The sequence below is a fragment of the Epinephelus lanceolatus genome, chromosome 6, assembly GCF_041903045.1.
Source record: "Epinephelus lanceolatus isolate andai-2023 chromosome 6, ASM4190304v1, whole genome shotgun sequence".
In the NCBI taxonomy this organism is placed as follows: Eukaryota; Metazoa; Chordata; class Actinopteri; order Perciformes; family Serranidae; genus Epinephelus; species Epinephelus lanceolatus.
The window spans coordinates 15,678,285-15,696,520 of record NC_135739.1 but is presented as its reverse complement, the minus strand read 5'-3'; the positions used below and the strand labels follow the sequence as shown (position 1 = coordinate 15,696,520).

Here is an 18,236-nt window from a genome sequence, read left to right as displayed (position 1 = left end):
ATAAGCGGTTACAGAAAATGAATGAATGCTTGGCAACCAGATCAGATGTCTAATTGAGACAGGCCTTTATTTGTCAAAATGTGTAGCACCAGGCTAGTAAAAGTTTTACAGTAACTACAAAAGGGGCAAAAAAACAAAATGACAATAAAGAGACAAAGCCACAAAGATACTTTACAACTACAAAGACATGCGAAACAATTACACAAAATGAGGTCTTTGCATCTTGCCCCTATGAAGGCAGGGGCTTTTGCATATCTGTGCCAAGGCACCCATTGTCTGACAATCCGCCCCTGGTCCTGACATTATTTGATCTTTGAATGATCACACATCAATTATTCAAGGCAAAATCAATGTTATCTCGTACTTAAGGTGACACATAATCTCAGTTGTTGGGTCTCTTCTGTGTGATGTCTTCATATAGTCCCTTCCTGAACTTCAACATCTCCTCCAGGTTCTTACACTGTAGGGCCTCTTGCATAGACATCAGCTTTGTGTCTTTGGGTAAAGTGAATGTAGAGCCACTCAGTGCAGCCTGCAGCATCTCCAGAGACATGGAGAATGAGCTTTGTAGATCTGAGCAAACAGGAAACAAACAAGCGTTCCACAAACTACAGCTGGACGCATCACCGGAGAACCTCAGGACTTCATTTTTCAGCCCCCAGTGGGACAGACACACAGCCAGGCTCAAACCAAAAAGCATCAGCTCTTCCATGTATGCAGGGGATTCAACGCTGCGCTTTAAGTTGTCATTGATCCCAAAAACAACCGTTACAAACCTGGTTTGGTGTTTGTGATTCACACACAGTGAATGCATGAAGACTCCATCAGGCACCGAGAGGCCTGCACTGACCCAGCAGCTGCTGACGATGGAGCCACAACCTACAGAAGCTCCTGCTCCCAGTCTAGAGTACTCCACCACTGATCCAGCTCCCACAGAGCAACTAGGATTGAGGACACTGTACATGACACAGCATCCTAAGGAGTTTTCATTCATGTGGATGCTGAAGGCAGATGACAGGAGGCCAAGCTCACTCCTCAGCGTCACGTCCTCAGTGAGGTGAAAGAGGTACTCTGACGTGGTGCCAATGTGATAAAACTTAGAGTTGTTCAGGAGAATAACATTCAAAAGAGTCCCTTTTAGGTGATGGAAGATCTTTTGGCGGATTTCCACCAGATTGCTCTCCTCTTTGGTAACATTCGCAGTGTTGCTGGTGTAATCGATCGTAGCTTTAGGGCCCAGTGCCTGAAGAAAGTCCCCGTATGCGTCTACCTCGCAGTCCAAAGGCCCCAACTCCTTCAGCAGTTTAAGAAGAGACTTTGCAGTATCAAAGTCGATATAATAGGTGCTGTCCGTGTAGACGAACTCAGTGTCAGAAAGAGAAAAACAACCACTCTGCCTTTTACACACAGCTCCTCTGCCCCACATCTCACTGATGCTCGGCTTGTGCAGGAAGCGTAGGCAGGAAGTGTTCTCCATTTCAGAAAAGGGAGACTTTTCTTTTGAATCCAACACAAACACTCCGTGGGTCGTTCCAATAGACAGCGGGGAGGGGTGGGCTAAAGCTGTGAAGCCAGGTTTGTCAAACGTAACACTCTCATGCTCTGCAGTACTGTAGAGCTCTATGTCGTCTGCACAGGTCACCAGTACGCCAGGCTTCATCTGTGATGGGAAATCCACGTACAAGGCCAGTTTGAGCTCCAGCATCTGGTAGAGAGGGTCGCCCAGCGGCACGGCGGTGAAGATCTTCCCCAGGGCGCTGGCGCTGGGCAGACGCTGACTCAAGCCTCCTGGATGGATGAGAAGTGGGAAACATCACACAACACACGCAGAATCTAAAATGTCTGAACATATGCAATCCATCCTTTAAAGGTCCAGTGTGTAGGATTTAGGGGGATATGTTGGTGGAAATGCAATAAAAATGAATAAGTATTCAGCAAGTAATAAGTAAGTATGTTTTCTTTAGGGTATAATAACCTGAAAATTGTGTTTTCTTTTCCTCACAATGAGCCATTTATATCTACATATGGAGCAGATCTTCGTCCATGCAGTCTGCCATGTTGCACTGCCATGTTCTACAGTAGCCCAGAACGGACAAACAAAACACTTTTTGATGTATGAGTCTTTTTTTGTGATTTTTCTTTTTTGTTTTAAATTATGTAATAATGACCCCCTGCTGTAAGAGGAAGTGAAGGGACATAGTTTACTTGAGTAAGCTTGTAGGGAGTATGGGGTGACTCTGCAGGGATGAAGTTTAAAGGGCAGGTCATGACATCATGGGACCAAGGGAGTGATACTGTCTGGTGTCTGACTTTTGCAATTGGCTTTAAGAAATCATGGGCGTTAACAGCTTTAAATTTTTCTCATTTTATAGAGCAGTACTTTAATAGTACAACATATACACGTGACTCATCCATATTTTTCTGCAGTCCCTTATCTGTACTGAAGTGAGATGGAGGTCATCATAACATGTACCTGTAGAGCTGAAATAATTACATAAATTCACAGAGCATAGTTTTTGATTAATCAATTTATCATTTCAGCTATTTTTCAGGCAAAGTTCTGGCCTTTATTATTGTAAATTCAATCTCTTAAAAAAATGAGAAATACTTTATTGATCCCCAGGAGGGAACTGTGAGTCTCTCCAATATATACAGTAGCATACAGAATTCTGAGTAGGAATAAGAAACATGAAAATAAGAAGCATTTAAAAATACAAAAAAAATATGTGTGAATTAAACAGTAGTATGTAAAGTATTTAAAAATGTATAAAAAAAACGTGCATTACGCTAAGTGTGTAAAGTAGGGTTGCAACAGTATGAGGTTTTTTCGGTACAAGAACCGTCTCGTGGTATTACAGAAATTATATTATAGAGGGGTTATTTTTGCTTAAGCAAACGTTTTATTACTATAATTGAAACTTGAAATCATTTACTAATGGAAATATGTGTAAAATGTCTCCCCTTTGAAAATAACTAAAATAAAGAGGAGAACATTGTAGATGAGCAAATCTACACGATAAGATAACTGTCAACTTCTATATCCCGGTATAACTTGAAACCAGTATACTGCTGCAACACTAATGTTATGTAAAAATATAAAAATATGTGCGGTATGCTACAATGTTTATCCCTGGTGTGTAAAGTAGGTAAAAATATAAAAATATGTGCATTATACTAAGTGTGTAAAGATTTTCACATGACAATAACTGTAAAAATATGTACACTATGCTGGGTGTGTAAAGTCTGTAAAAATATAAAAATATGTGCACGATGCTTGGTGTTTAAAGTATGTAAAATATAAATACATGTGTGGTATGCCAAGTGTGTGTGTGTGCGTGTGTGTGTGTGTGTGTGTGTGTGTGTGTGGGGGGGGGGGGGGGGGGGGGGGGGGGTGACAGTGAACAGTCACGCTCTGGAAAATTGTAATGGGCATTTTTAAAAGAAAATATTTTCTGACATTCTATAGAGCAAACAGTTAATCGATTAATCAAGAGAGTATTTGGCAAATTAATTAACAATGAAAGTAATTACAACTCTCCAGCGTTTGTTGGGCGAAAAGCGGTGGAACACATTATTTTCTTGTATTTTATTTAAAAACAATAACAACAGGCCACAGAAGTGATGTCAAACCTGCATGGATGAGGATGACTCTCAGCCTGCTCAGAGTCTTCTCATAGATGTCACTCAGCTGCTGCAGCGCGTGCAGAGTGGAGCCACCGTTCCCTTGTAAACACACAGTCATATTAGTAATAATAATAATAATGCCTTGCCTTGTTGATCCCCCTCAACAGCAAACAGAGGGCAGTGAAATGAAACTGGAGAGTGCATGCTGTCTGACTCACTCACCTATTTTAGATCCGGGCGGATCTGAGAAGACCTTGTAGTGAACTCCAAGGGGAAGCTCCTTCCGGTCAACTTTGCCTCTGATCTGCAGCTCATACGCTTCTTTCTGACTCACATCCACCGCGGTCACAACCACCACGTCCCAAAACTCACCGGGCTGCACCTCTCGAGCTTCAGGTAAAGAAACAGCAGCAGGTTATGACACTTCAGATGAAGGATAAGAAGCAGGCTGCACACAGGAGAAGGAAACATGAGTTCAGATATAAAACTCACCGCGCAGGGAGTTAAATCTTCTCAGCTTTTCTCTCGTTGCAGTTTGTAGCTTTATCATATATTCCTGACTCATACTGTCGATTAAATATGCTCACTATACAAGTTAGAAGCTGCAAACCCTACTCTTTCAAACCGTCTCTCACTTCCGGGTTCCGTCACGTGATTAGTTGTGTTTAAAACGTAGGCGGGGAGTGACAGGAGCACGTGGTGGGGGTTGAACTGCAGAGCCAGGTTTTAGAATGATGAACAATAATTAACGTTTTAAAGCATTTTAATAGAAACATTATGATATTATATCAGTTTAATTAAAACTAAATTGGGCTTAATCATCCCAAAAGTCTTTTACAGTGTCATATTCTTTAAAAGGATGAGTAGTTTCCCTTTTAAAAATACATAATCTTAACATCATTTAAGTAATTTGGCCACAGAAGTTGTAAGAATATATGCTGTTAATAATCTTGAGGTGGACTCTTTTCATCCTGTAATAGTGAATCAGTGGAGCTTTCTTCCAATTCACAAAAAGGAAATAAATATTTTTTCTGTAGGAAAGAATCTGTTTTGAGAGTTACTTTATTATTTAATTCCACCTATTTTTTTTATTTATGTTTTTCTGTAATTTAATGTTTAATTTAATTTAATTATGTTTTTGTTTTTATTTTATTTATTATTATATTTATTTATTTTTTATTTTTATCTTTTTTTTTTTTTTCTTTTTTTACATACATAAATTTATTTACTTTATTACTTTATTAATCCCCCTGAGGGGAAATTCAGTGTTTTCACTCTTGCTTGTCATTAACACACAGGTCCGAAAGACACACACATGCACAAACAGGACCTATACATGCACAAAGTGGAGAGATGTCAGAGTGAGGGGGCTGCCCTTGGTGAGGCGCCCCGAGCGGTTGGGGGTTTGGTGCCTTGCTCAAGGGCACCTCAGCAGTGCCCAGGAGGTGAACTGGCACCTCTCCAGCCACCAGTCCACACATTCATATTAATATTGAAATAGACTTCTGGTGCAAATCTGTACTGAAATTATGTTATAGTGTTTCGTCTGTATTATTGTGCCATGTGTTCCATAAAGAAAAAAAAATCACTTGACCTAAAAAATAAGATAAGAAACTAAACCACCAAAGCAAAATTCCTACTCCATTTTCTTTTCATTTTCTTTGTTAATTTAATGGTGCAGTATTGATATTGTAAATGTAATCTTTTCAAGTGATGAAAGGGATCTCTCCACGCTGTCAGGATATATAAATATTCTAGTGTTATTTTTACCTGCTCAGGTTGAAATTGTGCAGTTCTGTAATTTTGTTTACCAGCATGAAATACGGCCATTTACATTCAATGTATGCTGAGAATTTGCTGCATTAAAACAGAACAAAACACTAAACAAAACAAAAACAAAACACAGAGGGCAGCCCAAGATTACCTTCTTTGTTAATCAGTCTGTTGATATGCTTCCTGAGGATTACTCAGCCGATCAATCCACTAAATGTCAGAAAATACCAAAAAATATTAAATCTCGGCCACTATCACAGAAGACTGAGCAACCAGAAAATATTCAGATTCCAGAAATCAGGACTACAGAGTACACAGTAGTACTCAAACTGTCCAGTTGGTCAACAAAACGGTTAACAGCCGCAGTTCTGTAATTTAAAATAGATTTAATTCTGTTTATTATGTGCTTTTCCCCCTTATCTTTAACCTAGTCTAATTTAGACACATTGAGTCTAAACAGCCTTTAAAACCCATTAAGTCTTAGTTGTGTTTAATTGTTGAATGTAAACTCCTCCTTGTGTCCTTTAACCCCTCAAATTACCAGGCACAATAAGAATGACACGATTTTAATGTAATATATTTTTCTGAACGTGGCCAGTTGCCTGCTGTATACATCAACTAATCCACTGATGACAAATGCAATTATTAGGGAGTGCACTTTCTTATGATACAAAGTAAGTATTACTTTTAAGAAGGTGAATTTGTCATTGCCACTATGTCATTATGGCAACAGATGCTCTGACACAACCTGAGGCTTGGCATTTGCATATTGTTATAAAATGTATTCTCTTTGACATGAGCCACACTCCAGGTGTTGTGTTGTAAGAAAAGCAGGTGCCAGGGGTCCTAAATCTCCAGGACAACAACATGTGGGACTGGTTGTCTGTCAAAAACCCTCTGACATCCCTGTGTTACTAAAAAGGAAAGCGAGACACTGATATAATTACACACAATCAGACAAGAAGTCAGACAATACAGCAATTTAGGATATATTTAACTTTTGAACGTATATTATATTTAATTACCACCCAATTTAATTTAATTTATGTTCATGTGAGCAAAGTCCTGTCCAGCACCTAGTGTTCAGTGTCTGGATGTGCGTGCTTCTGTATACCTTTCTTGTATAACTAGTAACATGCAATATAACATGCAACATACTCTGTAATCAGCTGTGGGTTTTAACAAGCATGAGCAAAATATATTAAAATAGATTTTAAAAAAGGATGTAAAAAACAATCCACCAATACTTGCCTTCAGTATTTGGTTTTCATATGTATTTATGTCTTCTTTTGTTGAATACTTTTTTGTAACAGGTCATATAATTCTGGTGCACTGAGAGCAAACCTTCAACCACGTTATCCTGGCGCTGTTGGCAAGGCCTGCCTCCCAGGTGACAGCCGACATGTTGCAGGCAAACATGAGCAAAAGGACTTAGTAAACCAGTCTATGGAGCTAAAGCATCATGAGCGACAGGGAGGAAGCACTGTGGTAGAGGCAGACGGAGCACGCTCAGATGGAGGCTGCTCTGAAAGTGTTAAGAGCCAGCAGGGATGAGCAGGTGCATTTCTGAAACAAAGGACAAGGAGGACGGCTTGGGAGTGGGCACTGACGACGGCCCTCAGGGGGGGCAGCTTGCCTCACTGACCGAGGCCTTTCACAAGAATAGCACACATCCGATCAGACACTGTTCAGTGACCTGCAGAGAGGTGTGAACTGGCTGCGAGCTTCAAGCTGCAGGCTGACACACAAAGTACTAATCCAGGGACACTTTGGACTGATTCATTTCCCAGCATTACTGACCTGCTCAACAGTATTTCATCATTTTACCAGAAATTTCACAGTGCACTGACATAAAACGTTTCATTACAGATGCATTTGCTTGTGCTTGTACTCTTCCCTGTTTTGCAGTCGGGGAAGTAGTCTGATCATAACAGGATGATCATGGAACAAACACAATACCTGGAAAGCAAGCAGAGCCATGGACTCCTTTAAACCCCAGTCAGAGGCAGTCAGCAAAGGCTTTCTGTTTCATTTAGACTCCACTGAGCTCCTCCGCCAGTCTGTGCACCTATTACCACACAAAAATCCCAAGTTACAGTGGGATACAGCTGCAAGCTGTGTTTTTCTTTCTTTTTTTCTTCATAAAAAATGGTTAAGGAATGGCAGGAATGCAGGGTGAGCGAGTTGAACACCAACACAACAGCTCGTATGAGCATAATCCACTTTTCTATTGTGTTTATTGTTTCAGTTAAAATCAAGACAGCTTGACATGTGAGATTCTTGGCCATAAAATGTCAACATATCATACAATCAGTGCAAGTGCAAGAGTTGTCCTCTAAAACTATACATTGTCAAAATAAAACAGCATCATTACACACTAAATGTACATCTTGGCGTACTCATATTTAAAGTCTTAATCAAATAGATTAATACTTCATTTAGGAGGTAGAAAACAAACTATAACAAAAGAAGCTGATTGAAACGTCTCAGCTTAGACTAAAAAACTGGCAGTACCATTAAAAACATGGCTGTCTCAAGTAACAGATTGCTGAGATTCTGTTCAATACACAAAAAAAGTTTTATTGATCTGTAAGTTTGTAAAGCTCAGAAACTCTGTCCAAATATATTAGCTCTAATAAAATTTAAAAAGGATTAAAATCTCAGAGATTCAGAGACATTGTGCACACTTGCTTCATACCTATTAATCTTGCTGTAACAAGAGCACAGCACCTCCACAGCAGAGGTGAAATGGGATGAAGACAGTGAGATGATCCTGCTCCTTCCCACTGCTCCCCTCGTAGGGAATCCATGTTGTGTCACAGCACAGACGGCGGCAGAGCAGCCAGGCTGTGCTTGTTGGCCTCCAGGAAGTGACTGCAGGCGGAAAAGGTGCTGGAAAAGCTGGAGGAGAGGCCAGCGATGTCTGTGGAGATGTAGGGGAGGACGCCCGGTGTGGCCTGGTTATAGTAGGTGATCTGAAACAAAACACATCGGGTCACATGTGGTGCAGTAAACCACTGTATCTTGGATTCACTTGCAGTTATGAGTGGTTAGTGGATGCAGTAATGTGCTCATAGCCAGCGTGGCGTGCTGAACTGCGTGCCCTTCTCATTTGGCCAACCTTGGTGACAGTGCTGGACTCTTCCCAGATTGTGAAGCCAGCGCAGAGCACCTCTCCCCTGGTGTAGTCCTCAGTGGGAGGGTGAGTAGGCAAAGTGACAGAGCGCAGAGCGATCAGATATGGGTCCCTGAGAGGGACAAAGAAGGATACCATCATGAGACTTTATGAGAGAGCAAGCGGCAGGCAGTAATGCAATAACTGGGTGCATATAAAATATAGGATGAAAAAGGAAATCAAAATGAAATGACATGAGCAGGGTAAGTGTTTATTATGAGGTATGTTACAACACCTGGCATCACATGGCTTCCTCCTGGATGCCAGCAAGATAAAGTCCTGGCCTTTGCCCCCTTTGCTGACAGACGGTGTGGCGATCCAATAAAGGGTGTCTTCTTCATCCGCTTGGTTGATCATCTCGCAGTCCCTGCAGTGGCCACAAAGTAATGAGCATTTGATGAAATGCAAGTTACGCTCACTCTGTGTTGTGATCTGAGCTGCTCTGTTTTTGCATGTGATAGTCCCTGTGTGTGTCCCACTGGCTAGCTAATCGCCACTGCTCTGCACTGTCCTCATATGGCGATTACCACTGGTAACGCAATCCCAACACACACAGTGGTAGGACAGTGCCATAGTGGAAGCTTGGCACCCTCCTTCCAGTCCCCCAATCCCAATTTCTGATTGCTGCAGTTAATGTTGTCTTTATGTCTTTATTCTGTCTATGTCCTGTGAATTTTATCATTTTATTGGTTTCAACACATCCTGCCAAAGGGCTGCAGTTGAAAATTAGCCAGCTGGCTAACACTGGCACCTTTACAGAAATGTTGATTAATGTGCATTGTCCTTATAAATAAACTAACTGAAATTAAATTTAGTTAATGTCTGTTCAAGGTGGAGCAAGGTGGATGATTCTAATATAAGGCTGAATAGTCTAATGAATAATAAGGCATCATATTTGAACTGTTATAATTTGTGAGTAAAATCTGATTCTGTAACGTTACCAGTATCACATCTTTGTCAGGTAAATGTAGTACACACACTAAGTAAGTCATGTATGTTATTTTGGGGTACATTAAGTTAGAACTGCAACATAATTCAATATTTTCAATATCTTAGAATCATGATAAATTTCTCTAATCTCTGGGGAGCTCGGAGTAGAGCCGCTGCTCCTTTGCATCAACAGGGGTCAGCTGAGGTGGTTCAGGCACCTGATTAGCATGCCTCCTGGGTGCCTCCTGTAAGAGGTGTTACGGGCACGTCCCGCTGGTAGGAGGCCCCAGGGCAGACCCAGAACAGACTGGAGGGGTTACATATCTTATCTGGCTTGGGAACACCTTGGGGTCCCCCAGGAGGAGCTGGAAAGCGTTGCTGGGGAGAGGGACGTCTGGGGTGCTTTGCTCGGCCCCCGTGACCGGCCCCAGATAAGCGGATGAAAATGGATGGATAGTAAATTTATAGCTGTTTGGGCCCCAAGTGTGTTGCTCAGGACCAAAGAAGCACAGTGTCAAGTGTGAAGTTGTTTGTATGAGCAGTTCTCGAGAGAGCTGCAAGCAGCAGTACCACGGGACTGTTCCGAATGTGCACTGTACTAGTTATGAGCAGTGAACCACACTGTTGCACTGGGTGACAACCCCCTTCATTACTATGGCAGGCACTGACAGGCAGTGTAGTTTCTTCTGAGACTACTCCACATACATGGTCCAGCTGTAAATATATATTAATTCGCAGCTGAAAATAGACCCACAGAAACACTGGCCTGCTAAATTCTACAGTGCCCTGCTGTTTTAGGAAATTACGCAACTTTTTTTTTTTTTTTAATTAAACTGTATATTTGTGACCCATTTTTAAATATTTACATCTTCCGTAGAAATCAGAGGGCCTTGATTTTAGTATTTTTAAGTGATTTGTTGACAGCAAGAAAAAGAGACAGCATTACACTAGTGATGGCATCCCTGCACTGGCTACCTACCAAATACAGGATTGATTTTAAAGTTCTTTTATTTGTTTTTAAGGCCATACAGGCTGCTAACTCAGTATAATGATGAACTTCTCTGCCCCTACTCCACCTCCCGACCTCTTAGATCCTCAGAATAATGTCTTTTAACTGTCCTGCGATCAAGGCTGGTGGGTCAGGGAGATCGTGCCTTTGTGGTAGCTGCTCCACAGCTCTGGAATAACCTTCAAACGCTCCCCCTCCATTGACACTTTTAGGACAAATCTTACAATGTACAAGTTTTCAATGGCCTTTGGTTATTTGTAGTGGTTTCAATATTTCAGTATTTTATAATCTTTTTACGTGTGTAATTGTCCTTACCGGTATTACTCTGTTTTATATTTGTGTGTCAACTGTTGTTTTTAAATGTGCTCTATAAATAAACTTGATATGATTTGATTTAAAAACACTATATAACAGGTTACTCTGCTGTTGAGTTAACTGTAAGCCTGGTGCACCAGATGAAGCTACTCATACTGACTCATAGTGCCGGTCCCACTCCTTCCTCCTCGTCAGGTCTGACAGTAGGTGGAACGTCTGCTCTGCCGGTACGCTGACGTGCATCTCCACCTTGAAACACAGCATGTGGTTTTCCTCCAGTGTGTACAGTCTGACCTAAGAATGGAGCACATCCACAAAGAGGAGGTGGGCTCTATGTCTATAAATAGGATTCGCTCCAGTTATTCTAACGTGTACACTTGGAGTTTGACTGCTGTCAAACTGCCACATTAGCTGGTGGGTGCATGAGAGATTAAAATATGGTAATTATATGATTTTGAGGGTGACTATATCCAGATCTTATTCTCCATATCGCTGAAAATGACTTTTGGAGAGCAGGGAGCAGAGGTACGTTTAAAGTTTCAGCTTTAGACAAAGTTTTCGGACTTATTATGCAATATTCTGCAATTTAATGAAAGCAGCATGGTCCTACCTTCAGGACAGCCTCTGTGACCTCAAGCCTGTAACCTCAGCTCATCCAGAATAATACAGATCAGAATGCACGGGTGGATTCACAACAGCTGTAACTATTTAACAAGCTATATCCTGGATGATAACACAAACAATACTGACCTTGTTTTTCTCAGTAGTTAATACCCAGTTGTTTCTGGTATCCATTAGTTTCAGTGCCGACACGTTATTGTAGCTCAGGTACATCTAAAAAACAAGGGACTGTCTGAAAACAGAGGCAATATATAATAAGCCTCGCGAAGCATGTGAGCCTCTGTTTGCCTGAAATTGCAATACCTGGTTACTTGGATCCCAGGGCACAGACACAGGCACTTCAGTTTGCTTGCAGGAGATAATGTATTTCCTGTAAACATGTAGGGCACAGTGATTTACATTCAGGGACAAAAGGAAGATGTGAGAACCTGATCAGAATATAAACCTTTCTGTTATAGCTGTGAGTCAACACATTCGGTTATTAAATAGTGGAATACAGATTTTGCTGGAGGCCGGATATTTTTCTGTTGAACAATGAACTTATTATGCCTGATAGACTCAACACCAAAGTCTGCTCAACTGTGATATGCTGCCCTGCCAAGTCATGTGCTGCTGCAGAGTATTGTAAACAATGGATTATGTAGCACAACATTGGACAAACTGAGAAATGATGACTGTATTACTGTCACTGTCTCTCTTACTTTCAGTGCTTTATATTACATTCAGGCACTATAACTGTTGCTGGCATGTTGTAATTTCTTTGGGAGAAAATGTGTTTTTTGCATACGCAGCAGCTTTTACAATGACAACAATAAACACATCTGCAATGACCCATGCAAAATAAGCCCTCTGATATATCAGTAGGCTGTACAAAGTGCAAAACCTGATGGTTTAAGGGGAGATAGTAACCTATCAAGGCGAATCTTCTTCCTGGCAATAGCCTCTTGATATCGTCTTTTCCCATCCTGTAAAACATAAGAAAACCTAATGTTAAAATCCTCATATAAGGATGCTCTTTATTTTATTTATTTATTTATTTTTTTTTAACTTTTTTTGGCTCTGCTATGAAACTAAGAAAACTCACCACAGGCTCAGGTCGTAGTCGTGGCAGCGTGCACGGCTTCCTGTCACCGTCCAGCACCTCAAAGGTCATAAAAGCACTATTTATATGGCGCAGAGGTTCTCCACCCTGGTAGGCCTCAGCACACACTCCCACCTCCATGCTGTATGGAGCGGCGTGGGTTCACAAAAAGAAGTGCAAACACACAGACCTCCAGTTAAAACACTCTTAGACTGAATGTGTTCAAACTGCAAAGCTTGATTAGATAAGATGCTTCTTTATGTGCAGACTCACCTGTGCTTAAAGGCATTGTTCACAATGGCTTTCAGTACCAGTCGGTCACCAATGTGAGACGGGCCACGAAAATGGAACATGTCAATGCTCCTCAAGGTTGGGTGAGCGTTACACAAGCGACTAGATCAAGATATGAAAAAATAAAGAGAGAGAGAAACATTGGTCTCATTACAAAACGCTGAGAGTTAGATTATCATTAAATATGAATAAAAATGAAGCAACAGGCAGCAGCCAGTTACCTTAACATAAAAACTGGAAACAGTTAGCCTGGCTCAGTCCAAAGAAACAAAACCCACCTACCAGCATCTCTAGAGCTCACTGATTACCATGTTTTATCTCACTTGTTCTAATGCGAAGAAATTACAATTTGTGGTTTTGTGGGGAGTTTTTATGTGGGGCTATTTCTTGGCCAGCAATATGTGAGAACTCAAATTCCCTCTCTGGTACAAAATCTGTGCAATGACCGATTGAGCCAGTGTGTGAATACAGCAGGTAATTTTCAGGATCCTTCACAGCAAGCAGGTGGTCATGTTGATGATGTTTCTATCATGAAGCTCAGACAAAACCGAAGACAACAAACATCTGAGAGTGAAGAAAGAACGGTTCGTTTACATAAAGACAGCTACAAAGATCTCTAATTAGAGAGATGATGAGATTCTGGAACTTCTGTCGGAAAGGGCCAAAGCCGAAATCGTTAGACAAATTGAACGAACGGCAAGAGACTGTTGTTCATGACCAAATTACGAAGCGGATACATGACCGCTGTGTCATCCGCATCATGTCTTGCCTCCTGCACATCCAACCAAAGCACCACCCCTCGCCTTAACAAAACTGAGTATTTCAAGTATGCGAGAACGCTTCTGACAAAGACAATTTGGAAATAAAATGTTAAAATATTCCTTTAAAACTAGTTTGAGTCATATTGAAATTAAACTGAGGAAAACTGGAAACTAGGTTCACACACCTTGCTGCAATTGTAGCCACATTCTCCATCCAGGCCATAATCTGGCCCCCGAATGTACTGACTTGATGGTTGGCATGTGGCGGTAGCACCAGCTCCACACTCTCCACTCGTGTCCGCTCAGCTGGCACAGCGTCCTGGTACTCCTGGCATTCTCCTGGAGAGAGTGCGTAAACAAGGAGCTTTAATCAATCTGATTTTAAATGGAGCATGTGTGCCATGGTGCTGTGTTATAAAGCCCTCTGTCTACAGTCTGTACCCAGTTGAGCTGTGCTGCTGCTCAGTAGGTCTGTAATGATCTCAGCATGGATGAGCCTCATCCTCCTCCGCTCTGCTGCCAGGCTGTACTCCATCTGCTCCGTTTGTGTGCGAGGAAGCACCTGCTTCAGCTGTACCTGTGTTCACATAGTTCACATAAACTCAGGGCATGTTGAGCTCAAGCTTTGGTAAAATGCCTTTGTGTCCATATTTCAGTTCTTGTCCCTCACCTTCCCAGCTTCAGTTCGTCTGGCGACAAAGGTAGCAAAGGCATGACAAACCTTCCACTGCTTGCCAGTGTAAAGGTCCTCACAGTTCACCAATATACCCACCTGAAATGAACAGAGTCACCACATTTTCATTTTTCTGAAATAAAGTGAGCTTTCACTCTGCTGAAATCAAAAACAACATCCACCAACCTCCATACTGGACGTAAAGGCTCTGTTGACCTTTGCTATGATGTTGACTACCTTTCCCACCCTGGAGGAGACACACAAAGACACTTCTTTTCACTATCAACACAGAGCAGTGATTGTAGTATCAACACAAGCCGGACCGGTGAGACATTTATTGTTCACCTGGAGCAGCATTAAGGTAATACTTTACCCTATGGTGTGTTCAAAATGGATGTCGTCCACAGATGCAGTGATACAGGAACAACCTGCATGTCTCTCAGCTGGGAGAGAAAAGATTACACAGGTATTTAAGTGCTACACAAAGCCACAAAGCATCTACGAGTCAGGCAAAGTGAAAGCTCATGAGCTGTAAATATGCGCATATATAAAGGCATACAGAAATAATCAATCACACGGAAAGACGACAGCCCTGTAAATTTAAATGCATTTAATATGTCTGTAGAGCACCAGAGTATGTTAATACCTCAGTGTTATCTATTGCTTGTGTACAGATATATTTAAATATGAAAGCAGTGGCCCATAAGCAAAATACTTTTGTATTATTTATGCTGTTGTAGCCATTGCTTTAATGTTACTGGATAAATTCAGGTAATGTTGCAAATAAATGGGGAGGACTTTGGTCTATCACAGGTCATTTGAAAGAGCTTGTCTGTTGGGTGAAAGCCTGAATCAATAGTGAAGAATCCTGCAGCGAAAGGTCCTATTCCAGCATTGGCAACAACTGTCTTTATGTAGCCTCCATCACAGTGTGTCTTCAGCCTCACTTCCTGCCGCTACAGACTACCTTGCCTGGATGTGAGTGGGCAGCAGCTTCAGAGATACACCCCAAATCAGCCAGCGGATGCAGCAACCTAAATCCAGCTGGTGCAAACCCTAGCTCACTTGACCCAAATTCAAGTTTCCTCAAGCATTTTCAACTCCTCTCCTCATTCACACATTCACATAGAAACTCCATTCAAACTTTAAAATGTTCATCATCTTTCATACATTCTGGCTTGTATTCAACTTTCCCGTTCAAACTTGTTTGCATTGGTGTGTACTGGATTGAACGTTCAGAGCTAGAGTGGGGGACTCAACTGTCAGACTGCAGAGAGCTTCTTAAACACTGCTCTTAAACTCACTGTCACACCCACAATTTCCACTCTACGGACAGCTGCGACTTCCCACTAGATAACAAACTTTCTGTTGCTGCAGTGACACATTAGGCGCTGGCAAAATTCTAGCCGCTACAGCTGAAACTGAAGGTCTGTCTCCAAGCTCCCGCACACTCTTCTCCCAGTGAAGCAGTCCACAGTGGCGGAAAGCAAGGCAAAGGGATAGTAGGGTGGCTAGCTAGCTAATGCTTGGCTCATTTGCAGTCTGATAAACAGAGAGAGAGAAAAAGCATGATAAGGAGAGGCTGAGTGAGTGAGTGAGTTGCATGCATCACACGCATATACACTTATTTATCTACCTAAAAGCTCAGTACAGATATGTCACACCACTTTGGAAACCTGGGATTCAAATCTTGGAAGTGGAATCTCTGACAAAAAAAACATTTTTTAGCTTACACTGTATGTCCACTGCTTCCAGGGCGGCTGTGGATAACAGGTAGAGGGGGTTCTCAGCTAATCTGAAAATCAGCAGTTCGATCCCCGGCTCCTTCAGTACACATGTCAAAGTATCCTTGGGCAAGATGCTGAACCCCAATTTGCTCCCAGTGGCAGTTCAATTGGTGTGTGAGAGTGTGTGAATGGTTACTGAATAGCAGGTGGCACCTTGTATGGTAGCCTCGGCCACCAGCGTGTGAACGGGTGAATGTGACGTGTAGTGTAAAAGCAGTTTGAGTGGTCGGAAGACTAGACAGACACTATACAAAAGCAGTTTCTGCAAGAATACATCACTCGCCATGATGGGATAGAGTTGCAGATGCATGAGCATGTTTAAGGCTTCATGGTCTCCATGTGAGCAGTAATGATATCATCAGATACATGCTGTGAAGCTGAGATGTAAGAAGAACTACTGAGAGTTTAAAAGTAAGACTTTAGATGTTCGTTGTTTTGGGAGTTTTCCTACCAGACAAGCAGGCTGTGGAGTCCATCCACTTCAGTAGCTGTCCAACGCTCAGCTCTCCACAGTGATTGGCATGGCATGGCAGCACGATCTGACTCATCTTCACTTCAGTGGGGTTTCTGTACACTTCCTCACTCTCCAGGATGAACAGAGGGTCCAGCATGGTGTCTGCATGTTTCCCCTCTGACGTCATATCTCACAACTACACGGAAAGAAGGAAAGTTTGTGACAGTAAAGCCAGGACACTGTCAACTTTAATTTGGACTCATATACTGAGGGATAAAAATAACAATTGCAAGTACAACCTGGGATCCATATGTAAGCAAAATGGCCACCATATCACCAAAGTTTAAAACATATGATTGGAACCTGTATCGCTTTGTGCAGTTAAATCTGGAGCATGTCCCTGTGAAGAAACACCAGCTCTAAGTTTAAAGGTGCTTCTTGGATAGTTGATGGAGGTCAGATCTGTTTGGGGAGTCATTCATGACACTTTCATCTAACGTAAACTCCCCATTTTGTGATTCAGGGTCAGCAACACAGCTGTTTACACCCACAACTTACTAACAGTGACTGAAGTGTTGAGTCAGATGCACCACTACAAAAGACAGAGGTTTGTAATGTTAACACGCCTAGATTTTGTTCACCACTCAATGTGAAACCTGCACTCGGTTTGGTTCAGTGCTGCATCATAAGATGCTTTCAATAATCTGCGACTCTGGTCGTGGTCTGAGGAATTGCTCAACATTTGAACCCCTGACTCAAGGATCAGGAAAAACCTGACAACCCGCTGAATTTAATAGTACTGCCTATCAGTTATCAATGAATGCAATTTGACATGAAGTCTTTAAAATGCAGGCTGGGACATGTCCCTGTAGAGCATGTTTTATCAAGCTGAGACAGAAACTATTTTAAGATATATACAGACTATTTTGGGGCATGCAGCTATGAGGTATTTATGGAAACTATTTGTTAGGATAGAAGAAGTGTTTTCCCTTTAACTGCTGCTGCAGTGGGCCGCACTGGTCACCTGTCCTTCTTGTTATTGCTGACAGGAGCTGCAGTGACCTTTACATTCACTTCAGTAGAAATAAGCATACCACAACATTCACCATGAGCTTCTGCTGCAAAACTAGATCCTGAAGTGGGTTGTACAGGCCTGCTGTCATTGTGCAAAACAAGTTGTGGCAGTAAACACACCAGCGTAGCCTACTCTACAGTGCAAACAAACAGAATAAAATGTCTTACCTAGATTTAAAGTTACAGCCGATGGTGAAACCGAGACAAACGCCTTCCAGTGCCAGTGAACCGGCGTCGGCTCCAAAACATTAACACCGGCTGAGAATCATCAGCCTGCAGCACGGACCGCTTTTCATTTCACCCATTCCTCAACAACTTTATAACCACACACACACACACACACGCACACACACACACACACGCTACGTTACTTAACAGTTTGACCACTGGAGGGAGGGAGAGAGGGAGAGAGACCATCCCCCTGTACTGGCTACTGGCGTCCACACTTTTTTAAGGTGGAACTGCAGAAACCATGTTGTGCATACACTTATTTAAATAAAACAACGATGCAAACTTTTATGAATAGCTACTTGAAAAACTGTAGACAGTGTTTGTTAACATTTGTTTATGTGTTCAAGTTTTCATTATTCATTTATTTTATTTTACGTTATTTTATTTTATTCATTTATATTATTTTAAAATACATTTATTTATCTTCAACTGGCTTC

The 18,236-nt window shown here is 41.8% G+C and overlaps 2 protein-coding genes and 1 long non-coding RNA gene across 3 annotated transcripts; 1 reads left to right on the top strand and 2 right to left on the bottom strand.

The window, feature by feature from the left end:
• Window positions 1-41: 41 nt before the first annotated feature.
• fpgt (fucose-1-phosphate guanylyltransferase) lies at window positions 42-4,329 on the bottom strand. Its single transcript, XM_033621456.2, has 4 exons — window positions 4,117-4,329; window positions 3,847-4,014; window positions 3,631-3,723; window positions 42-1,788 (listed from the first exon to the last, which is right to left on the bottom strand). The coding sequence occupies exons 1-4, from the start codon at window positions 4,187-4,189 to the stop codon at window positions 383-385; spliced, it is 1,740 nt and encodes a 579-aa protein (XP_033477347.1). The 5' UTR covers window positions 4,190-4,329; the 3' UTR covers window positions 42-382.
• Window positions 3,902-9,512, top strand: LOC144463664 (uncharacterized). Its single transcript, XR_013491707.1, has 2 exons — window positions 3,902-4,020; window positions 6,711-9,512. It is a non-coding gene; the product is annotated as an uncharacterized LOC144463664 (long non-coding RNA).
• On the bottom strand, window positions 7,618-17,954 carry acot11b (acyl-CoA thioesterase 11b). Its single transcript, XM_033621457.2, has 16 exons — window positions 17,737-17,954; window positions 16,492-16,690; window positions 14,627-14,696; window positions 14,440-14,500; window positions 14,251-14,352; window positions 14,022-14,157; window positions 13,766-13,919; window positions 12,802-12,921; window positions 12,532-12,670; window positions 12,357-12,412; window positions 11,751-11,817; window positions 11,577-11,660; window positions 10,987-11,120; window positions 8,808-8,939; window positions 8,519-8,645; window positions 7,618-8,372 (listed from the first exon to the last, which is right to left on the bottom strand). Exons 2-16 carry the CDS (start codon window positions 16,679-16,681, stop codon window positions 8,214-8,216), a joined length of 1,731 nt encoding a protein of 576 aa, XP_033477348.1. The 5' UTR covers window positions 16,682-16,690; window positions 17,737-17,954; the 3' UTR covers window positions 7,618-8,213.
• Window positions 17,955-18,236: the final 282 nt, after the last annotated feature.

What these genes read in the sequence shown, in the direction of transcription:
- acot11b (XM_033621457.2), bottom strand. Translation starts at nt 16,681, where the DNA reads ATGACGTCAGAGGGGAAACATGCAGACACCATGCTGGACCCTCTGTTC. An exon ending in GACTACGACCTGAGCCTGTG is followed by an intron (nt 12,413 to 12,531) that starts GTGAGTTTTCTT and finishes TATGTTTTACAG; the next exon opens with GATGGGAAAAGACGATATCA. An exon ending in TAACTACTGAGAAAAACAAG is followed by an intron (nt 11,121 to 11,576) that starts GTCAGTATTGTT and finishes CTCCATTCTTAG; the next exon opens with GTCAGACTGTACACACTGGA.
- fpgt (XM_033621456.2), bottom strand. Translation starts at nt 4,189, where the DNA reads ATGAGTCAGGAATATATGATAAAGCTACAAACTGCAACGAGAGAAAAG. An exon ending in AAGATTTAACTCCCTGCGCG is followed by an intron (nt 4,015 to 4,116) that starts GTGAGTTTTATA and finishes CTTTACCTGAAG; the next exon opens with CTCGAGAGGTGCAGCCCGGT. An exon ending in AGTCATCCTCATCCATGCAG is followed by an intron (nt 1,789 to 3,630) that starts GTTTGACATCAC and finishes TCATCCATCCAG; the next exon opens with GAGGCTTGAGTCAGCGTCTG.